Source organism: Furipterus horrens, unplaced genomic scaffold (assembly GCF_987537825.1).
Source record: "Furipterus horrens unplaced genomic scaffold, mFurHor1.1.pri manual_scaffold_8, whole genome shotgun sequence".
In the NCBI taxonomy this organism is placed as follows: domain Eukaryota; kingdom Metazoa; phylum Chordata; class Mammalia; order Chiroptera; family Furipteridae; genus Furipterus; species Furipterus horrens.
The window spans coordinates 8,048,467-8,070,216 of NW_028327178.1; the positions used below are offsets into that span (position 1 = coordinate 8,048,467).

General features: G+C 51.3%; 1 protein-coding gene across 1 annotated transcript in view; it reads left to right on the plus strand.

Annotated features, from left to right (window-relative positions):
• Positions 1-20,890, plus strand: part of BCL2 (BCL2 apoptosis regulator) — a 163,423-nt gene extending 142,533 nt beyond the window's left edge. Inside the window, exon 2 of the mRNA XM_090285416.1 lies at positions 17,773-20,890. Within this exon, the coding sequence (XP_090141542.1) occupies positions 17,773-17,907 (135 nt within the window). The 3' untranslated portion in view covers positions 17,908-20,890. The remainder of the gene's footprint in view (positions 1-17,772) is intronic.
• The last annotated feature ends 860 nt before the right edge of the window (positions 20,891-21,750 follow it).

Consider the following 21,750-nt stretch of genomic DNA (forward strand, 5'->3'; position numbering starts at 1 on the left):
TAAAAATGGGAGAGAGAGAAAGTGGATATTCCTCTCTTTTGGTTCCAAACAAGGCAAAGTCCTCATTCCTGATGCTTCTTACATGCCAAGGTTGATGTCATGAATCTAGACCAGTTTTGAGTTATCTGAAATTTAAAAAAAAAAAAAAAAAAGTAGTTCAACAATCTTCTGAAGCTTGAAAAACAAAATTTTCACAGTCTGATAACCCAGAAATGACTGAACGGCTTTTCTCTGTCATTTCCAGAGGGGCCGGTGAGGGAAAGAGCTACTCTGGGAAAAGACTTGCAGGTCCAGGGGCTCCAAGGAGCGCTGGAGGGGCCGACAAGGAACAGCATGTGATTCTGAGTAACGTGTGATTCTGTTATCTGAAAACCATAACATTCCTTTGGATGACGCATTAACTTACCATCGAAAGTTACCACCAATGATTCTTATTTACGAGCGGTACATAGGACCTGTCCAAGGAAGGCACCTCTTAATTTTTCATAAAATCACTGCACCATGGCATTCGCTCCACCTGCCCTACCGTCCCGACTGGCTGTGGCAGGCAGTCCCAAGCAGGTGTGGTTGGGACGTTCAGAAGCCTGTCTGGGATTCTCATCTCCAGTGCCTTGGAGGTTTGGGCACTGTTTCTTTTGATGTCTAGAATATCAAGCGCATTCCTGGCTTCGCTATTAGGGCAGTTAGTTACTTCCAGGTTCCCTCTTGTAAAACCAGTTCTAGGATTCAGGCCTCCGTGTGCACCCAGAATAGCAGGAATGACAACTCTGGGGCTTTCGGTGAGAAACCAAAGGCCCTGGTGGCCTGTGTCTCCCAGTATCCCAATTACTTAACCCTTTTCATCCGTCCTGCTTTTGAGGCACACACCCCAATGGGATCCCGGAATCTACAAGTTATGTAACCTTAGAACTGGACAGGGCCGTGAGAGGACAGGTGGGGTCCTCTCCTCTTGTTACAACTGAGGCTCTGGGAACTGGAGAGCTGGCTCCTTTGATGACAAGCAGAGGGCCTGAGCCAGGAGTGGTCGGCACCCAGATGCCACGGTCTGGCCACTCGGTGGGCTGTGATGGGACAAGAGAGCAGGCCAGAAAGACGTACACAGGTGTCAGCCGGGGATGGCGTGATGAGCTTTATAGACACAGCACGGCTCTGCCCCAACTGCTGCTTGGAAAGGGTCTAGTCTATTGCCAAACGTCAAAACTTGGCCTCTTCCTTTCTTATTGGAAATTCTTGTTAGACATGATGGCAGTGAAATTATATATATATTTTTAAACAACTTTATTTATTTATTTATTTACTTATTTATTTATTTATTTATTTTTAGAGAGAGGGGAAAGGAGAAAGAGAGGGAGAGAAACATCACTGTGTGGTTGCCTCTCACGCGCCCCCAACTGGGGACCTGACATGCAACCTAGTCATGTGCCCTGACTGGGAATCGAACCAGTGACACTTGGTTCGCAGGCCGACGCTCAATCCACTGAGCCACAGCAGCCAAGGCTAAAATTATAATACTTTAACATTTAATATTACCCTTAATAAAATTACCTTTTCCAACTGATGGACCAAATTAGTAGAACTTACCTCTTCAAATCTGTAATTCATCAACCCTGAAGTTATGCCTAGGGTCAAATATCTCTCAAGGACCCTCTGGGTGCCTTTGGAATAGCCCTCATATCTTTTTCCAGCTTTCTGGGTTGTTTTAGTCAGTCAGGATTGTCTCTGAAGGCATTTAAATGACGTTTCAGGTTTAAGCGGAAATGAAAAGCACATAAAGTTGTAAGACTTAAGAATTCCAAGAACTTGGCAGAGGTGAAAACCCACAAAAGAAACATGACGTTTAGACGTTGGCAATCTGCTCATTTATCCGACACAGCTCCCTGTCTTCTTGTCCCATTGCTGCATCAGGGGCGTTTCACCTACAGGGTGAGTGGGGGCCGTGACCTCAGGCAGGACGACAAGCCTGGTGGCCTGTCAGGCTGCATGACCTTGCACCCTCTCCTGCAGGGTTCAAGTGCAGCACAGATTTCCCAGCAGCACCACGTCCTGTCACCAGCACGAGGGCTGGAAGGTCCCCACGCAGCTGTGGCCAAGCCCTTCCATGGCCGCAGGGTCTCAGTTCACTGAGCCATCCCAGAGGGTGAGAATCACCATCTTCTAGAAAACTCAGAGCTGCCTGTGTGTCCTAGAGAAGGGCAGACAAAGAGAGACCGGGAACAAAACCAGAGCTGAAAAACAAACTTCCGCTGACAAAATTCAAGACAAAGACAGAATAGGAAAGCAAAGAAAAAGACAAAAGAGAAAAACAGAAAGAGAATTTCAGAGGAAAGGGATGGGGACACAAGAGTGACATCCTGCATGTGTGTTACAGTGGACTCCGGATGGCTCAGGTCCTTCTCTCTCTGCCCTCTGGACCCCAGTGGGGAAGGGGCAGGGCCTGGCAGACTTGGTGACTCTGCCTTCCTCTTCTTGGATTTGGCATTTGGGAGACATTGCCCGGACCCTATTCTCTCTCGCGGCACCTTCTGAACTGTTTCTGATGTGTCTGGCCTGAATGCAGTAAGAACTTGCCCCATAAACTTCCACCTTCCCGAAACACGGGGCACGAAAGGATTAAACACCCAACGAGCAGACGGGTTCTTGTAAAATGCTCTGCGGGCAGGTTCCTGGCTTTGTTAAGTGATGAAAACTTCCCAAATCCAAGTCAGCAGGGAAGACCGTCACTGAGGCCAGCGGGTCGGGCCGGTGGGAAGAAGACCATGGGGTGCTGGCCGAGCTGGGTGGCAGGCTGTTGAACAGCGTCGGGCGTGGGGCTGTGCCTGAAGTTGGGGAGCCACTTCTGTTCCTGCTGGAGCCGTGGTTGCTTCTGATCCATCGGGGACCATTGAGTTGAGCCCTTGGAAGGATCGAAATCCAATTGCCACCAGAGAGGTTCTTGGTTCACCTGCTTTAATGTTCTGAACAGGGCTCCAGCTGGCTAGTTTTTGTGATTCCAGGAAATTTTCCTCTCCTTGACATCCCAGAATACCTTGGGTAGCAGCCCCATAGACAAGAGGGCTTTTCCTGGATCCTGTGTAAGGAATTGCTCACGTCTCTGCCTGTGTGGCACATTTAACTCTTGAGGTGGTGCATGCTGTATCGTCTGGGTCCCAGAGTGCTTGGGGCGGGGGGTGGGGGATGTGTGTGGGGGGCAGCCCTTCTGACTCATACTTTCTCTGTGGCCCCAGGGGCTTCTCTCTGTTACCACGACCCTGCTCTCTGCCTGAGGACCCGCCACAACGGGGCCCCCAACCCCCCACTTGGTCCCATGCCCTGAAATGCCATCCCCACTTTTCTGCCCTAGGCAGAGCCCTCCAGGCTCAGCTGCTAACCTTTGGTCCCCTTCAGCCCATCCCTGTCACCCCTCAGGGTGCCCTCCTTCACCTCTCATTTCTCACGTGTCTCCCCAAGCTCTGCCTCTCATACTTTTCTGTCCCCTGCCCCCGACAGGAGAAGCAAAGTAAGAGTGGAAAAAGCGGGAGCCTCACAGATGCACCGTCCTGGGTGCAAACCGCAGCTTGGCCCCTCTGAGAGGGGTGACCCGGGGTGCGCCATGGAGCCTCTCTCACCCCAGGCCCTTTGTATAATGTCGTTTAGAAGGGCTACCTTGTGGGGTTGGCACACCCGTGAGTTCTCTCTCCTCATCCCAGAAGTGGACACTAAATAAATACTTTGATAAGTGGTTTGACTGCGGTTGGATTACTTGATTCAGACATGTCCAAAGGAGAGATCAAAGCAAGGGCAACTGTGGGCACACTCATGAAAGGCGGCGCTAGCAGGAGCCATCCAAAGTTTGCACCAGTTTGTTATGAAAAGCACGTTGCTCATGGTTCCAAGATGCATGCACTCGGCCAAGGGGTTCTCACGGTGGAAATAACAATTTGCTAGACCCAAAGTTCACCCTGAAGGCTTCACCAGTGCGAACTGGAGCTTCTTCGTGTGACCTTAGGGGTCATCTCTAAGTCGTCCCACGGAAAGCATGTATTGAGTCCTTGATCTGGGTGACACACAGTGTTGGGTCATGAGTGCGTTGCCCTGCAGACACCACGGTCGCCTGCATTTTCCCTGAATGCCAGGTGCAGTGCTGTGCATGGAGCAGGTGCCACCCACACTGACCCTCTCCCAGGCACCTATGGTGGCAGAAGGCTTGAGACTGTTCGTGTAGGCGAGGACACTGACCGCTGACCTGCTGGGTCTGCCTGTGGAGTTCCTGCCCTGCTCCTTACCTGAGGGTAGTCAGTGCTGGGCCCCAGAGCATGGTCCACACCCCACTGGGACCCAGCCATCAAATACCTGAGCCCCGTCTGCAGGCAGGTCTCCCAGGGTCTGCTCTGCCTGTGGCAAAGGTGTCTAAGCATGTGACAGCGGCCTTGGAAGTGTAACTAACTCCCAGGGGCCAGCTTTTCTCCTTGTAGGTGCCTACTGCTGGCAGCTCCTGCGGGCCTTATTCCACGCACATGTGTTGCTTTCTGACCTGCTGATGTCCAGAGCAGGCTCTTTCCACTTCGAGAGGGTGTCCTTGTACCCGGTCAGCCAGGTGTCAGCTATCCCCCGGGCGCCTGAGTGATGGAAGATGAATGCTTTTGGGATCTCTGTCTCTGTCTCTCTCCGTTTGTGTGTACGGCCCTGCGTTGTTCTGGCAACAGAAAGCACACACTGTCACAAGTCCTGCATCGTAAATATCCATTCGGATGAGAGGCCACACCGGCACACCTGCATCCACGTGTTCTTGAGCCTGAAGCCAGAACCACAGTGCTGACCTTGCCGGGGCTTGCCCATCCCAGCTGCTGCCCTTGACAGGGACTTTGCATTTCCCTTATGCTGGAGAGGTCTGCTCTCCTCCTTGGACACAGGAAGACCGTCTCCTGTGGAAGGAAGAGGATTGTCAAAGAGCCAGGCACTGCGCCTTGACATGCATCTGTTTTTATTCATGTTGAGTCTTTCCAGGTGAACTGAACTAAATCATAAACTACAAAGTGAAAGCAGATTTTTCTTAAGACGCCCATCTGGAGCCCACGGCGCGAGCTCACCAACCGCTCCCACCCCGGGCCCCCAGCGCAGACCGCACACTCGCGCTTCTCCTACGGAGGGGGGGTCCTGGTTTGGGGCGGTGCGCAGGGTCACCTCAGTCATGCTGACCAGCACACGGTGGCTCAGAGCTCCAGAACCGGGGAGCTGAGAGCAGGGTGAGGCCTGTTAGGCTGCAGGGTGCCTTCGAGTGTGCTCTTAGCAGCCCGGGAGGTTTAAGCCGAGCTGGTGACTTACTCGCTGCAGACTGGCAGTGCCAGAATGGCACCATCGGGGACAAATGTGGCTGTGGGCAGATGTCTGAGCCTGTCGTCAAGGCCAGGGCCCTGGGGCCAGTGCCAATAGGAGCTTCCAGAAGAGACGCCCGTGCTGATTTCTCAGCCCGTTCTAAACGCCAGTGTCACAGCAGGCGTGGCTGGAGCCGGCGGTGCCCGCGAGGTGCTGCCCACGCCAACTCCCTCTGCTTGGCTCTTGTCACTCTGGCTACCCCACTCCACGTCCAAGGCCACTCTCAGCAAGTTCCTATTAGGAAATGCGGGTTCTTTGTATTCCCCCCCACTGCCCACCTCAGTCAACACTTGCTGATTTAAACAAGTGAGAATCAGACGTTTGGCCCCCAACTCTGGCCCTCCACGGTTAATAAATGAAGGACCCCCCTCCGCCCCTCCCGATGACAGTGATTAGACCAAGCCGCAGAACTCAGCAAGCATCTGCTTTCAGTTCCCATTTTTGGCATATTTTCATGAATTAACTCTTGCAGCAGCCGTGAGAGGGGTACGCACCTTGGCTGGGCCATCCCAGCCCACGCGGCAGGCACAGCGGAGCGCAGCATGCACGCCCTGCCCAGACAGCAAGCCGAAGGGAGGCATACAGGGATGAAGGTCATGCCCCCATACACCGAGGCAGCTACGGGCACCGGCAGGGCGGGAGCAGGGAGGGCAGCCACACCTGGGGCTCCAGACCCCAAGAAAGAACAGTTGGTGGGTATATTCCAAATGCTCGTCTGCCGGAGGGATCCCTGGCCCGCTTCGTGCGTGGAGAGCCTCGTGCAATACTGAGGAGAAGCGAGTGTCTCACCTGCTCCTCCTGCTGAGGCCCATTTGCGTTGCCAGTTCTAATCCTCTCTGGCATGAGAGGCAGAGGGCTCGTGGGACAAATGCCTGAATGACCGTCACAAAAACAAAGAGATGGGAAGCACGCAGGCACATCAGAGGGCACGGCAGTGTGGCCACCATGCTGCCGAGAGGAGGGACCCTCGGAGGCCCAGAAGCTGAAGTTCACAGCAGGAAGCATGGAGGCATGCCGGGATTTGGGGGAAAGGACGGTTTTAGAGGCCAGAGGATACAGAGACAGACCTCGGTGACCAAGTCAGTCATTTATAGGAGTTGGGTGACACAGCCTCCGCCGTGCCTCTGAAGATCTCAAGTACATCCTAAGAGATGCACAAGGAGAAATGGAGAATAAGACCACTAACTGTGGGGGCCCAGGATGGCCGATGGGAGAGAGAATCCTTGGAACGAGCTACTGATCAAGGGTTCGATGTGGGAATTCAAAGGCCCGAGAGACACAGTGAGTCACTCGCCCAGACTGGCACTCAGGCAGCCTAACTTCTCCTCCAGAACAGTTCTCACCCCCACGCCACCTCCTACATTTAGAAAAATTCACCAAAAGGAGGGAAAAATTGCACAAACTGTCTAACCAGAGGAACCGCATCTCCCACACCCGTGAGCAAGAATTACAGAACCCATGAGTCCGTTTTATCAAATGCCACGTGTTGTAAAAAGAGTTTAGTCCCCATCTTCATGTTGTGTAAGAAATAAAATTTTTTATAAAATAATTGACATACCATTAAATTCAAAGTGTTTGGTTTTTAGTATTTCACAAGGTTGTGCAACTCTTATCTACTTCCAGGATGTGTTTATCACTCACCCCTCTCCCCCCAAAAAAGCCCTGTACCCACTCGTATTCAGAATTCTCCTCACACCCCAGCCGCTGGAACTGCTAAGCTGCTTCTGTTCCTACGGATTTTCCTATTTCAGACGTTATATATAAAACGCATCAATGCAACGGCTTCTTTGACTGACCATAGTGTTTTCAAGGTTCATCCATGTGGTATGAGCTGTATTCCTTCTTCTGGCCGAATAGCATTCCCTCGTGTGGATACAGCTTATTTTGTTGGTCTCTCCATTAGCTGATAGACGTTTGGGTGGTTTCCACTTTGGCCTATTACCCATCATGCTGCTGTGAATATCTGTGTGCCGGTTTTTGTGTGAACATATATTCTTAGTTAGCTTGGGTTTTTGTCTAGGAGTGGAATTGCTGGATTGTGTAGTGTTTGTTCAGCTCTTTGAGAAAGCACCACTGTCTTCCAGTTTCTCTTCTTCCTCGCCAACACTTGTTATCATCCCTGTTTCCACACTGTAGCCATGCTAGTGGGTGTGAAGTGGTGTCTGTGGTGCTGGTATGCATTTCCCCAACGGCTAACGATCTTGAGGGTCTTTTTGTGAGCTTCTTAGCCATTTGTGCGTCTTCTTTGGGGAAATGTCCCTTTAATTCTTTGCCCATTTTTTAATTGGGCTACTTGTCTTTTTTCCTGTTGAGTCGTAATAACTATACTCTCTTTACATATGTTCATGCCCAACACAACATCATAAAGCAGTATTTTCCCCAAAACAGTGAAAACAGCTTAAGCCCAAAGCAAGAAAAGGCCAGGCGCCGGCAGCTGGAGGGCACCTGGAGGCTTCTAGCCAAGGGAAGGGGATGGAATGAGGAAGGTAAGGAAGAAAAATGGAAACACTTTGTTTTAAAGCCAAACCACTCAAGGCAGGTTGCTGGGGCCTCTGTGCTTGTGAGCTCCTGCAGAAGGCACCCTTAAAACGAGGTCAAGTGCCTGGGTCTCTGCTCGCCTTCCCAGAGCCCTGGAAGGATCAAGGCACCTACACACACAGAGTGTTGAATGTATTAAGAAAACTTTCAGGCCCATGGAAGCTGCTGTGAATGATTGAGAATATTACCCGGCAGTTCTTGGAGGGCAAGGCCTGTGTCTCATTTGGCTTTAAGACTCCTCAGCACCTTGTAAACCTGTTTGGCTCCGAATGAATAAGTGATCAGAAGACAGGAGTTCAAGGTCTGGTATAGATACGACCTTTAGTCTCTCCTGCTTTGGTTTATTATATGAACACGATGAACCAAATAGCACAATTATTAAAATATTTTAGCACATTTTGCTATCGATGCATGGCATTGCCCATTTCCATCTATGGTCTTATTTATTGATTTTAGAGAGAGGGGAAGGGGCAGAGAGAGAGAGAGAAGCCTCAATATGAGAGAGAAGCATTAAGTCAGTTGCTACCTGTATGTGCCCTGACCAGGGATGGAACCCACAACATTTTGGTGTATGGGCCGACGTTCCAACCGACTGAGCCACCTGGCCAGGTATGGTCTTTTGAGGCAATGGGTTGTTGGTACTTCCTGGCAGGAGGGACCTAAGCTCGAAGGCGGCTAAGGACCTTCTCCCTGCAGTCTTTGTGTTGCTAACAGAGCGGAGAATTTGTCTGTGGTCTTCCCTCCAGAGGCCTCCCCAGCTCGGCCTGGAAGGCAGTTAAATTAACAGAACCTCTGTGATCCCACCCTGGGGAACACCAGCTCTGGCTCAACTCTCTTCTAGCAGGTGGACAGGCAAGTGGCCTTTGCCCCAGCTCCTTGGCTGCAGGGTCCCCAGAGCCTCAGACTCCTTGGCAAATTATTTTCAGATTGTGCCCTGCTCAGGAAAAGAAGGAACCATATGGGCTTCTCGTTTTCTGCCCTCCCTAGCTCCAGAGGGCCCCTGTCTCATTTGCATCCTCAGCTCAATTTGCATCACAAAATACACCCAAAAGTCTGAGGACCTACTGCGGTAGGCGGGCAAGTGTTGTTTTCTGTTTTGTTTGGGTTTTTCATCTTCTGCCATTTCTCTAGCAGGTTTCTAGTTACATCCAGATGACACTTAGATTAGGTTTCACTTTATGTCCTTGGCCTGTGATTCAACGAGCCCCTCCCCCTGGGCCCAGACCCTCCAGGTTCCAGCGCCATTCACTGGAGGTGGTTTAGGGGTGGTCCTCCAAGGCTGGTGGCCAGAGGAGTCACCGGCAGCTGTGCGTCCTTCAGTTATATGCTCGAAGGTTGTTTCTGCCTCCTTTCCTTTTCCTCCAAACCTGGAATCAATATTTTAGGGGTGAGGAGGCGAGGGGGGGTGGGGTGCAGTAAGAGGAAGAACACAGGGGACAGAAGCTTGCAGGGCCACAGGGCTCTGAGCTGCAGGCGGAACCCTCAAGACTCATTCAGCACAAAGCGGCTGCAGAGGAAATCCTGCCCAGCCAATGATAAGGGGGAAATGGAGTCACTTCCTCACCAGCTGCTTTATTCAGGCAGAAAAAAAGTCCTCCCTTCCTCGCGTGTGCTCTGCGGGCCCACCACTCACAGCCGCCAGGCTGCTGGCTTCCCCTTTCACTCCCAGACACCCTGATGTCTGGAGAAGGACCGCTTCCTGGGCGTCAGGGGGAGCTGCCCTCTGCCGTGTGTGCCACCTCGCTCCTTCCCATCCTTCCTTCTTTCTCCTTCTCCCCACGCCCCCCCCCTCACCTGGCAGGTGCACGTCAGCAGCTCATGGGCTGGAGCAGTCAGGGACAGCCCGGGGCGTGAGCCTCACAGCCAGTAGTGGAGTGCAGGACTCGTTACCTGGGGGGTGTCTGTTCCCCAGGAACAGCTCAGGACCTCTGATCACCTCCCGGTCCTGTACAGCCAGCATTAGGGCTGCCTCTCATGTGAGGGCCCCAGATGACCGCTTTTTTGCCTCCCGGCAGCTCTTTCCAAGGGTGTCCTCACAACTCAGCAGGACTCTCCCTGCAGAGGGGTAGGCAGTGCACTAAATTTGGGAAGTGCCCTTGGAGGCGCACAGGCGTCCAGGTGGGGCATCATTCAAGCTACGTAGCAGCCAATAGGGCACAGACGCTGGCCCAGCTGGATCTGACGCTGACCGTTGGCTCTGGCTGAACCTCGGCCCCACGTGGGAAGACGAGAGTCAGCCACAAAGAAGAAAAAAAACCCTGGATTTTGGTTAAGCCTGTCACCGCTGATTTCTCCTTTGAATGCCTCCCTTTAAAAGATATTATCCATTAAGATATGTTTGGAAAACCTATTCAAGCTCACAGACATTTGCTGAGTGCCTAATATGTGACAAACATGTGCTCCGGGGTTCCAAACGATAAACAAAATGGGGCTCCTGCACCTGTAGGATCTAATAGGGAGAAGGCCGCCATGTGAACGGATGATCTTCAAATAACATGTGAGCAGGGAATAGCCCAGGAATATTTAACCCCACTTGGGGGCTTGGAGAAAGTCACCTGCAGAAAATGACTCCGCGGATCCCTGAGTGACCGGAAGTTACTTTACACGTGACAGAAGCCGAGCAGGAGAGCCAGGCTGGGGGCCAGAGCGCCAGGAGTGCTGGATGGCGTGGGAGAGGATCTGGAGTTCCCATGGCAGTGACGGCTTTGACTCTGCATGGGCCACGCTGGTGGCAGTATGGGGACAGTATGACGGGCAGACCGCCGACGGGGGATGGAGAGATCAGATGGGAAATCATAGCAGAGATGGTGGAGAGAGAGGGTGACGGAGGTGGAGAAGTCGCTGGGCGGACACTGCCCTGTCCACCCACCTCGCCCTTCTCTTCAGCGCTCTCTTAGCGACCAGAGGGCAGCAATTGCATCTCTTTTCCCGAGGGCTCTCTCTGGCCTCCAGAGCCCACTTCACCCACGCACATGCCAGGCAGCACTGCTGGGGTGCTGATGCCTGCAGTCGGAGCAGCCCTCAGCCAATGGATGCAAGGAGCTGGCGTAGACAATAAAGACTGGAGCTCCCTGGCCCCTTAGCGGAATAACAAAAGGTCCATTTTCTGCAGCAGCGGGATTCGGTTGGGGCTCCTGTCCTTCCCCTTACGAGTGGATTCTGGGATCGTCTCCCAAATAAACTGCTTACACTCCCCTGGGACCGCGGGGTTTACCAACGAGTGAATGATGGGGGAGAGGGGGGCGGGGGAGGAAGACACCTAGCAGACTCTCAGGGTGTGGGCTTACTGACCAGCGTGGCCACGGTGCAGGCAGGAGGGGAGGCAGACGCGCGCGGGGGAGGCGCCTCGATGACAACACCGGCTTGGGTTTTGGACAGGCTGCATTGTCACTTCCGGCAGGACGTCTTAGAAAGCAGCTGGGGTCAGGGTCTGGTCCTCAGAGGATCCGGTGTGGCTGGGTGCAAAGATTTCAGAGACACCTTCCCAGGGATGGTGTCTGAGGCCATGAGAGGGAAGGAGGTTGGCTAAAGAAAGAGAAGACTGTCCAGGCAGGAGCCCAGGGAGCATCAGCGGAGGGCAGGGCCCACGGGAGACAGAGGAAGTTCTCCAGGAGGCTCCATGTCCCATGTATCAAAGCCCCCAGTGACACACCTGGAAAGCATCCAGTGACTGTCACCAGGGGGAGGGTATTTCTGGCCTCTGGGTGGCAGTTTAGAGGCCCAGTGGGGGAAGAAGCCAGACTGCATGGATTAAAATGGGGTGGGAAGGCAGCCTCTGGGGATGGGTTAGCATCTTGTCCAGGACTTCGAGGAGAGAGAAGATAATGGTGAGGCTGGGCCACAGCCTCCGCGTGCTCATTTTGAGGAAATCGGAATTTACTCTTTATTTTTATTTTTTTGTCTGTGGAGAAATACCCCCAACTCCTTTGTCCTTCATGAATGAACTCATAAGTGTGTGTTCCCTGCTGAGGAAATCTGAATGTTTATATGCCGAGGAAGAAAAGAGACCGAAGGAAGGGTGAGGTTGAAATTGTAGTTGAAAGCAGGGACAATTGCAGGAGGAAGGTTCCAGAAGCGATGGGAGACAGTGGCCTGAGGGTGCCGGGTAAACGGGGTCAGGGACGGCCAGGGAGGTGAGTTACTGGGTGCACCAGGGTAGGAAGCTGCCGTCATCCTCACCTCTGGATTTTCTCAGAGAAGAAACCGGGGAGGGACATCAGTGGCTAAATAGGAGAACACACGAGAAAGGTGGGGGCTGTTCGGAGTATCATGAGGAGGAACAGAGAAAGCACAGGACCAAGGTTAAGGGCATGTAAGTGGTTTTAAGAACTCACTGAGTTCAGAGGCCATGCGTGTAGAGCCGCGTTGGTCTGCATGGTTGGGTGACTTTCTTCAGCATCACTTGAAGGCCAGAGGCGGCTGCTGAGGGCCGGGTCAGGGCTGGGGCACAGGGGACAGTCACAGAGAGAGGGAGCACCCTGAGGGAGGCCGGGAGGAGGCTCCAGGGACGTAGGAGAGCCCCCTGCTTGCCGGTGTTCTAGCCCAGTAAGCACAGGAGGCCCGAGTGTAGACCCAGCCTCTCCCCTCCTCCTCCTCCTCAGTCGGCTTATTAGTGCCTACTGTGAGCGACTCACTTGGCCTGCCCACGTTTCCTCAGCCTTGCCTATTACAAAGGGGCTAATATGTTTATCAGGCATTATAACACCAGTCTGGGAGATCTGAACTCGCTGGACGGGTCCTGGCAGCTCCAGGTTTTGTGTGACTGTGGTGCATCCTTGCCTTTTCCTTTCCCTTCCCTCGCCCTCAGGAGGTCAGCCTGGAGGTGGGCCCCGGGAGACAAAATGACAAAGTCATGGAAGGCAGAGAAGAGCCAGGGCACCCGGTAGCCGTGCCTGACTTCCTGTTGGCCCCGCTGATGTCCTTTGGCCTTCCTTCTCACGGCGGACAGGCGTCCTGCTCCGGGCAGGGTGCAAAGGGAGGCACACCTGGCTTTTCCCTGGTTCAGGTGCGCCCGCACCGGGGCCGCCCTCCCTGGATTGTAGGCTCTCCCGGGGCAGGATCCGTTTCCCCACGTGGGCTCTGCCCTCATCAAATCATAATCCACAGGCAGTTCAGAGATGGTGCCAGGAAGCTGGATTTCTAATTTGTTTACAGCCAACCAAGCCGTAGTGAGTTTCCCCGCGGAATCAGGAGAGCGGAGGACCCGCACTGAGCCAGCGGCCTGGACGAGCGGACGCGGGTTTAGCTGTTACCTGTTTCCCTCAGCCTTCCGTTGGGGCCGTTTTAACTAGGGGACAGTGCTCAGGGGCTGAGCTGTAGTGCCTTGTCTGGGTGTGCGGTAAGTTATTTACCCAATCGTATTTTCAGACATGTTTTCAGGTTTTGACTATTATAAACAACCTGTGCACTTTATTAATTTCGTTTTCAAGATAAATAACTGCAAGGGGAATTACGAACAAAAGGACAATAGTTTTATTAAAGTTTTGGGTATGCACTGCCAAATATGAAAAGGTCTCTGCATTTATCTTTCCCTGGGGGGCGGGGGGACAACTGTGTAAGAGCATCTTGGGGTCCCTCCAAAACCCCACCCCACTGTTTTCAAGAGAACTCAGCATTCTTTTTCAGTTGTTGCCCATCTGATTCAATTTGTCTTTTAATCTCATTTTATTTGGAATCAACCTGAAACTTTTCGAAGGATTCTTTTTTATCCTCACCCAAGGACTTTTTTTTTTTCCCTCATTGCTTTTAGAGAGAGAGGAAGGGAGAGAGGAAGGAGGAGAGAGAAGCATCAATTCGAGAGAGAAGCGTCGATTGGGTTGCCTTCCATATGTACCTGGACAAGGGACCGAACCCACAACTTAGGCATGTGCCCTGACTGGGAATCGAACCCCCAGCCGTTCAGTTATGAGACAATGCTCTAACCAACTGAGCCACATGGGCCAGGGCTTTTTGAAGGACTCTTAAGGGGAAAAGGAAGGTTTTGGAGGGTGGACTGCCTCGAGGCAGGTGTGGTAGCGGGAGAGAGAGGGAGAGATTGGAGTGGTAGTAGTCCCAGGACTGGACCCAATGCAGGAGGGACAAGGACGCTTCCGGTGCCAACCCCCTCCCCCATCTTGGGAGTCTGAGTCTGGTCTGTTTCGGTCCACACCTCCCTGGCTCACTTCCAACCCTGCGGCACAGGGCTGGGGGTAGGAGTTCGGCCTCCCTGCCCCACTGATGCCGGTCCTGGGTGGAACTCAGACTCAGACCATTTGTGATCTCTGAGCTTGAGGTTGGTGGAGAAGCTGTCTGTGGAAGAGGGACCAGAACTGGGGCACTGCCTGTCTCCTCTATCATGTGAGGGGCCTGCAGGAGAAGAAAGGACCCTGCCCCCGGGACCTGCTCGGTGCACCCCTAAAGTCCGGCAGAGCCCTTGCCATTCCTGACAGGAGCAAGCTGGGTGCCTCCTGAAGCTACAGGCCGGGATTTTGTCGGGGTCACATGACAACGGCCAGGTTTGCTTTCTCCCTCTTTGTTGCTTCTGATACATAAAATGAGCATGTGTTTATTTAATACAGCTTTCAAACTTAAACAAATAATGACAGACTGTTCAAACAGACTTCGGAAATCGCCCTGATCAGGATGTTTGAAAAAGCAAGAAGACTGTATGGAAGTAGCTTTTAGGACTTTCAGTCCTAAAACCACTGGTCTACTTGGCACTTTGGAACACGGATGGGAAAAGCTCAGATGCCGGGTTCAGCCTCGGGGTGCGGGGGGCAGGGGGTGGGGTTCATGATGCCCCTCAGCCCTCCAACCTGACTTACCAGTGGATGAGGAAGTGTAGCTGGGCATTGTATTTTCACTTCCTGCCTTCCACTGAGCATCATGCATGCATTTTAACCCACAATTTCTATAGAAATCACCAAGCGTCTTGAGAGGGAGCTAGTGAGGGGCTTCGGTAGAAACCTGCCCTTCCCTTGGTGGGCCCTCTGGACGGACAGGCAGCGGGTTTGCAAAAGGACAGAAGAGAGAACAAGTTAACATTTCCCCTTGTTCAACGTTCTGGGCCACGTTAGCAAACGGCTTTGAGTCCCCTACGTTCATCGTCACAATAACCAATTTTATGGGTGAAGTAAATGAGGCTCAGGGTTGGGTAATTTGTTCAAGGTCATAGGCAATAACGTCAAGGCCAGGGTTTCACCCAGACCTCCCCAAGCCCAGGGCTGTCCCCAGAGCCCAGCGAGTTGCGTCAGCACCTCAATGCTCAGCCTCTGGGTCAGGAGAGGCTGTATTAGCTCATCCCAGCGTGCGAGGATGCTGTCTCGATAACGCACATCAGAAACGGCCCGTTAGGAGCACAGTATTTATGTGAGAGGATGAGGGTTGGGGGAGGGGGTTATCCCAGCCCCAGAGAGGAAGGGGTATTTGGACAGGCATCTAGTCCACATCCTCGTCAGTCACAGAAAGTTCCACTGGCAAGTGAAGAAATGCAGATTCCCACCACGGACCTTCTTTCTCAATGTCAAGCTCAGTGGTACACAGCCCAAAGCCAGGGCTCTGAGGCCGTCCGCTGCTGGGCTGGGGGCAGGGGGACGTCCAGCCTGCCCCTCCCTCAGAGGGAGCATCGTGGAGGCCAGGGCTCTTAAGTGCTCATAGCTGTGTCTCTGGGATCCGAGAATGCCCTGCGCGGGAGGCAGGTTCCCCTTCCCGCCCCGTTTACCGCTGATTGTACGAGAGGAAGGTGTATTTCTCAACAAGCCATCGAGATTGTTACCTCAGTGTTGTGCCAAGTGCACTAAGCACATGTTTCATTGACGTCTGTTAGAACCCAGCTTTGCTAAGGCTCAGATTTGGAACGTTTTAACAACAGATTAAAAAAGGAGAAGAAAACCCTTGCGCCCTCTCCTGGTACAAGTTAATCCAGTACACTGAAGGTCCCACTCTCCCAGTGGTTGGCTCATCAACTCATCTGGTGCTCATTTGACCAAAGCTGTTGACACACTAGATAGACCGATGGGTCTTCTGTGTTCCGTGATCACAGGGTTCCTCAGCCTCGGCACATTGGAACTTGGTGGTGGGGGTGGACCTGTCCCCACACCCCCACCCAAATCATGACTACCACAAATGTTTCCAGATATTGCCAGACCTCTCCTGGGAGAGCAAGACCACCTACAGTGAGAGCCACGGCCCTAAACCCTTGCCTGCCTTTTGTAAAAGATGTCACTGGCCCCAGCGCAACCAGTGAGAGAGTAAGGATGCCTTTAGGAAGCAATTTTGATGACTGGTCAAGTGAGTTCCCTGCCAGGAATTTGTCTCAAACACACACACACTGAGCAAGCACATAAAAATATATGTAAGACGTATATCATAATACTGTTTATAAAAATTTAAAACAACCCAAATAATTGGTTAAATAAAGCACAGCATGTATGTGTGTGTGTGTGAAATACTATGCAGTCATGAAAAATAATTGTGTAAATCTATATTTAATAATGTGGAAAGTTCCCCTAATAATGCCTTAAACTCTCACCTCCAAGACTTCTCCAGGATTCCCAGAGGTGATTGTATCTAGAAACAATCATTTCAAAACAGTCCACGTGAGCATCTGAGTACAGCACTAGGCCAAACAGAATTCAAACCCGTGACTGAATTCCGAAAACTTGAGATGTTAATTGAACCTTTATTAAGCACCTACGTGGTCCAAGACGTTGCACAGCATGAGGGGAGACAGAGGGGGTACCAGGTCTCTATTGCAGATCTTGCCCCAAACAGACGAAAACCCCGTGTAGGCTGTCAGAACCTCGTGCGCACAGCGGGGCCAGAAGCCTCCGCGCGCTTACCGTCTCCCGTCCTGAAATCGTGCGCTACGGCCCCAGGCTGCTGGAATGCCTACATAAATCACACACCATGTGAAAAAGCATTTCGTTTACTGATTTATAGATTTAGATAGATTTACAGAGTTGTCCAAATACTAATTGGGTCCAAATGTGGAAACTAATCTTCCCCAGCAAATCTAAGAAATGAGTGCGCAATGGTTGGCCCACGCTAAGAGACCTTTGCTACGCACACTGCCGGCCTGGCTTCCGAGCAGTGATACGAAGGAGAGACGGGAGCCATCTTCCCTCCTCAGGGACCTGCGTGTGCATCGGTGACCCCACGCTTGTAAAGTTCACAACTTGCGCTAAACGCGTTGTTATGGTCACCCGGTCTAGCCGTCCCCCACCCCCAGCCCAGGCCCCTACGCCTTTCTTTCCAGGGAGCACCCTGTCCTTGATCTCAGAGGGTAGGCATGCCACCACTGCGGGGCACCCCGCTGTGCCCGCCCCGTCCCCATGGGACGGACCACGCCCTCACAGAGCTGCTGTTAGAGCACCCGCAGGAAGAAACACTGGTTTGGGTCTGGGTTCCAATCCTCGCTCTACCGTCGATTAGACAAATCCTTTAACCTCAGAGAGTCTCAGATGTTCTTCTCTACCGAACAGGAATAAATGAAACAACTCCGTAAGATTGGTATAAAGAATAAAGTAATGCGTGTGGCAGACGTCCGATAAAGGAGTTTAGTCTTAATCGCTGGTTTTTGACGATTCTTACGAATGGCCACGCGCACAAAAATGGCAAAGCCTCCCACGTTGCTAACCGGCTTTGCTGCGTCATGGTCCCCCTTCGCACTTACCGTGCTCTGGTGCGCCCTGCGACACATTCATTTTGTTGGCTGGCCCTCCCACTTGACGAGGTAAAGGCTTGGTGAGGTAAGGGACTCCAATCGATGGCCTCCACTGCTGTTCCTCTCTGGTGCCTGGCGCACCCCTAGGGTGTCAGGAACTGCTTCCTGAAGGAAAGGGGAAAGCGGGGGTCTGCTGTGTCTCTAACCATCTTCTCTCCTCCCTCCTCTCCGCCCCGCAGGACGCCTTCGTGGAACTGTACGGCCCCAACATGCGGCCCCTGTTCGACTTCTCCTGGCTGTCCCTGAAGGCGCTGCTCAGCCTGGCCCTGGTGGGGGCCTGCATCACCCTGGGGGCCTACCTGGGCCACAAGTGAGCTGGACAGGCCTGCCGCCAACGCCATGCCACGGGACTACGAAAGCAGCAGAAACATACGCATTGTTAGTGACGAGCCACCCAACGGAGCTGTGGCCCTCTTAAAACCCAGCAAGCAGACAAACAACAAACAAACAAACAAAAAAACAACAAAAACAGCTTTCAGCTCTCAACGTCGAATCAGCTACTTACTGCCAAAGGGAAATACCATTTATTTTTTACATTTTTGAGGAAAAAAAAAAGATTTATTTATTTAAGACAGCCCCACGGAGCATCCTATCTTTGGAAACCCTACCTAACTGCCAAGGCCCTCCGGCGGGGCCCCTCCTGGACCTCCTGTGCCTAGAAACGGATTCGCTCTCCCTGGGCTGACGCACCATCTGAGGAGCAAACAGACTGACGCAGGACATGACTGTTCCACAAGCCGGGCTTCTGGCCGCTGGAGGCTTGGAAGAAGGTGTTCATTTTCCTTGTACGTGTGTGCCCCGGGGGCTGCGATGTTAACAGAGGGAGGCACTTGGAGGGAAGTGCATTCTTTCCCAGCTGGAAGAACCTGTATTTTGCATATGGCTTACATGGTACATACCTGGTTGGAAGAAGAAGAAGAAAAAAAATCAGGAACTTCAGATGGACCTGGTATCTGCTGAGGTATCCACACCGAAGGACAGTGAATGGAAAAATGCCCTTAAACCAAAAGAAAGTATTTTTTTAAGCTACCAATTGTGCCGAGAAGCATTTGAGCAATTTATACAATATCATCCAGTACCTTAAGCCCTGATGTGTATATTCATATATTTTGGATACGCTCCCCCTCCAAAAACTGGCTCTGTGTATGAAACAGAATCCTCTGGAATGTGAGGAAGTGAACGTTTCGGTGACTTCTTTGGCATCAGCAAGGCTAGAGTTACCCAGAAGCACCAGGCCGCCACAAGTGCCTGCTTTGCCGCAAGAGGCCACGGTTTGAAGTCCTGCCTTGTAGCTTGGAGGCCTCGTCCTGGAGCTGAGCCTGGGCACTCGCTGGCCTGCTCGAGGCATTTTAAACAGAGCAGTGTGGTCTCCCAACGTCTGGAAGCTGACAGAGCCCAGAACCCCACTGTCAAGAAAGAGCAGGAGACTTGGGCCTGGTACCCAGGGGCCCTCCAGAAAGGGCCTTCTCCATGTGGAGTGTGGAACCTGGAGTCTGGAAACCAACGCTCTTAAGATGTTTGTCACTGGAGAGAACACCAAGGTACTGCGCCTTGCGCGACAGAAGGAGGTGGCAAAGGTCGGGAGTGCGACCCCCGAAAGGGAACGCCAAGAAAGAAGACACAGCCCACCTCTGTCAGGGTGGCCTGTCGCATGCCCACTGGCTGAGTGGCCACCCGCCTGTCTGTGCAGCTTAAAGCAAGGCTTTAAATGACTTTGGAGAGGGCCATAAATCCTGAAGAAAGCGTTGAGATGAGGCGTCACGGACTGATTGCGCTGTGTCTATGGAATTATGATGTAAAACATTATCTTGTCATTGCAGTTTGGTTTTATTTGAAAACCCGACAGAGGGGAAAAAAAGTTCCAGGTGTGGAATGTGAGGATTATCTGTACATCCTGGGCCCTAAAAAAGAAAAAAAAATAGTGGTGGACAATTCTAGAGAAATAGCAAAAGAAGTGATCTTCCGCTCATAAACTAGGAAATATTCTTTTCAAGTTTAGAAACCCTTGAGACGCGTGGCATAACTGTGGCATTATTGCATTCTATACCATTTATCTGTATTAACTCTGGAATGTACTACGTTCGATGTTTAATGCTGTGGTTGATATTTCGAAAGCTGCTTTTTAAAAAAAGAATACATGCATCTCAGCATTTCTTAAAATTGTATTTAGTTATGGCCTCTACATTATTGTTAGCAAAGTGATCATTTATTTTTTCCATTTGAGATCATCGCCTCTTAATTCTGTAGAAGCATTTCTGAGAAGACGCGCTAAGCCCTGGGTCTCAGCTTCCTGAGAAACCCAGACCGCGCTGGCCCCGGTGGCTCTTTGTTTCTCCCAAGTCCTGTGCACTTCCATGACAACACCATTGTTTATTGTGAGGGACAGCCCTGGGTGTCTCTGTGCCCTTGTTCCTGAGGGTTACTGTGTCCCTAGGCAAATCAGAATTTAACTCACATTATCTAGGCTGGCATACATGTTTGGTTAAACCCATGAGGTTCATTCCATCGGAAACCCAGATGGGAGGTGACCAGCGGGTTACATTCTGGCCACGGTGGTTTCACCTTTCAGGCGTTGCCGTACGTGGCCCGTGTCCACACAGACTCAGACTCCTCTAGAGCCCTCCTGCCCGCCTTCCCCAGGCCCTTGCCCTGGCTGCCCTTCAGGTTCTTCCTGAAATGCAGTGGCACTTAACACCCCACACAGAGAAAGCAGGAAACCCCATGGGAATTAAGGAAGCACCTCCCTGGCGGGCCTCAGGGAACGGGACGATCAGACCTTTGAATGATTCTAATTTTTAAGAGAAATATTATTTTATGAAAGGTTTACATTGTCAAAAGTGATACATATGGAATATCAAATCCTGTGCTGCTATTCTGCCAAGATCATCTTAACGGAGTCGGTTTGCAGGACACTCCAAGCCTCCACGCTGCGTTAGGAGTAACAGTGAAGAACGAGGACGTTTTTAATATAGAGCCTGTTTGTCTTTTATTATTGTTATTGTTATTGTTCAGACTGGGATTTGCAGAATATTCAAAAAATGTATATATGTTAAAGAAAAAAAAAAAAAAAAAACTCGCAGGGGCTGACCTCTGGCTGGTTTTCTTTTGCTGAGGGGTTTTGTTACCTGGGTCAGGTGGTCCGTGCTCCCGGCGGCCTGCCCCCAGAACTGTACAGTATCATGGCTGCATTCACTCTAAGAGTAGTTCTGTTGCATTTTTCTTATTGTTAAAAACATGTTAGAAGCAATGAATGTATATAAAGGCCTCAAATAGTCATTTTTCCCTCCTTTTTTTTTTTTCACTGTTGCAATTATTTGGTGACCGGACAACCAGCGCACCGTTCCTACTTCTGTCTTGTTGAGAAGGGGGTCACAGCTGAAGGCATGGTGCCTATATTGGCCAAGGTCAGGGTGAGCTAGAACACAGGCACTTTCCAAATGGGGGTCAAGGGCTTTGGAAAGAACCACAAGGAGGAACTCACCCCGGAACCTCCTCGTCCTCCCATGTCCTCACTGCACAAGCGGGTGACAGAGCAGAGCACCTGCCATGCCCTCCAGCAAACATTCATCTCGGTTTTACCAGTGGCTGAAAATTCTTGTACGTTTAAGATCTGGATTGAAGTCACACTTTGAATTAAGGAAGCACCTTCCAATAGTTCATACAAACAAAAAACACATATTCTGTCTCAGCCCTCTTATCTCTGCATTATTCAGGTATGGCCTACCAGTTGGAGGTGACCTTTATTTCACTAGTAAATGTTTATTGCTTGTCATTTAAAGACCTAGTCCTGGTCCCAGTGTAGGAAATTAGGAAGTGATTATAAACCAAGAGGAGTCATAATAATCAGGATTAAACATAAATAAGGCAGTCCCAACACATGTCTACCTTTCATATTAAGGATTTACTGATTGAACAGAATTGCTAATAGTCTCGCTTGTAATTAAACTTATGCTAAAATGACTAATTTATAAATGTGAACTTAAATTCTGATTTCAATTGTACTTTTAAGGCAGTGGCTGTTTTTATACTTTCTTATCACTTATAGTTAGTAATGGACACCTGCTCTATCAGAAAGAAACAGGAAGGGCTTGAAATATAAGCCATTCTAAGGAAATTAGGGAGTCAGTTGAAATTCTATTCTGATCTTATTCTGTGGT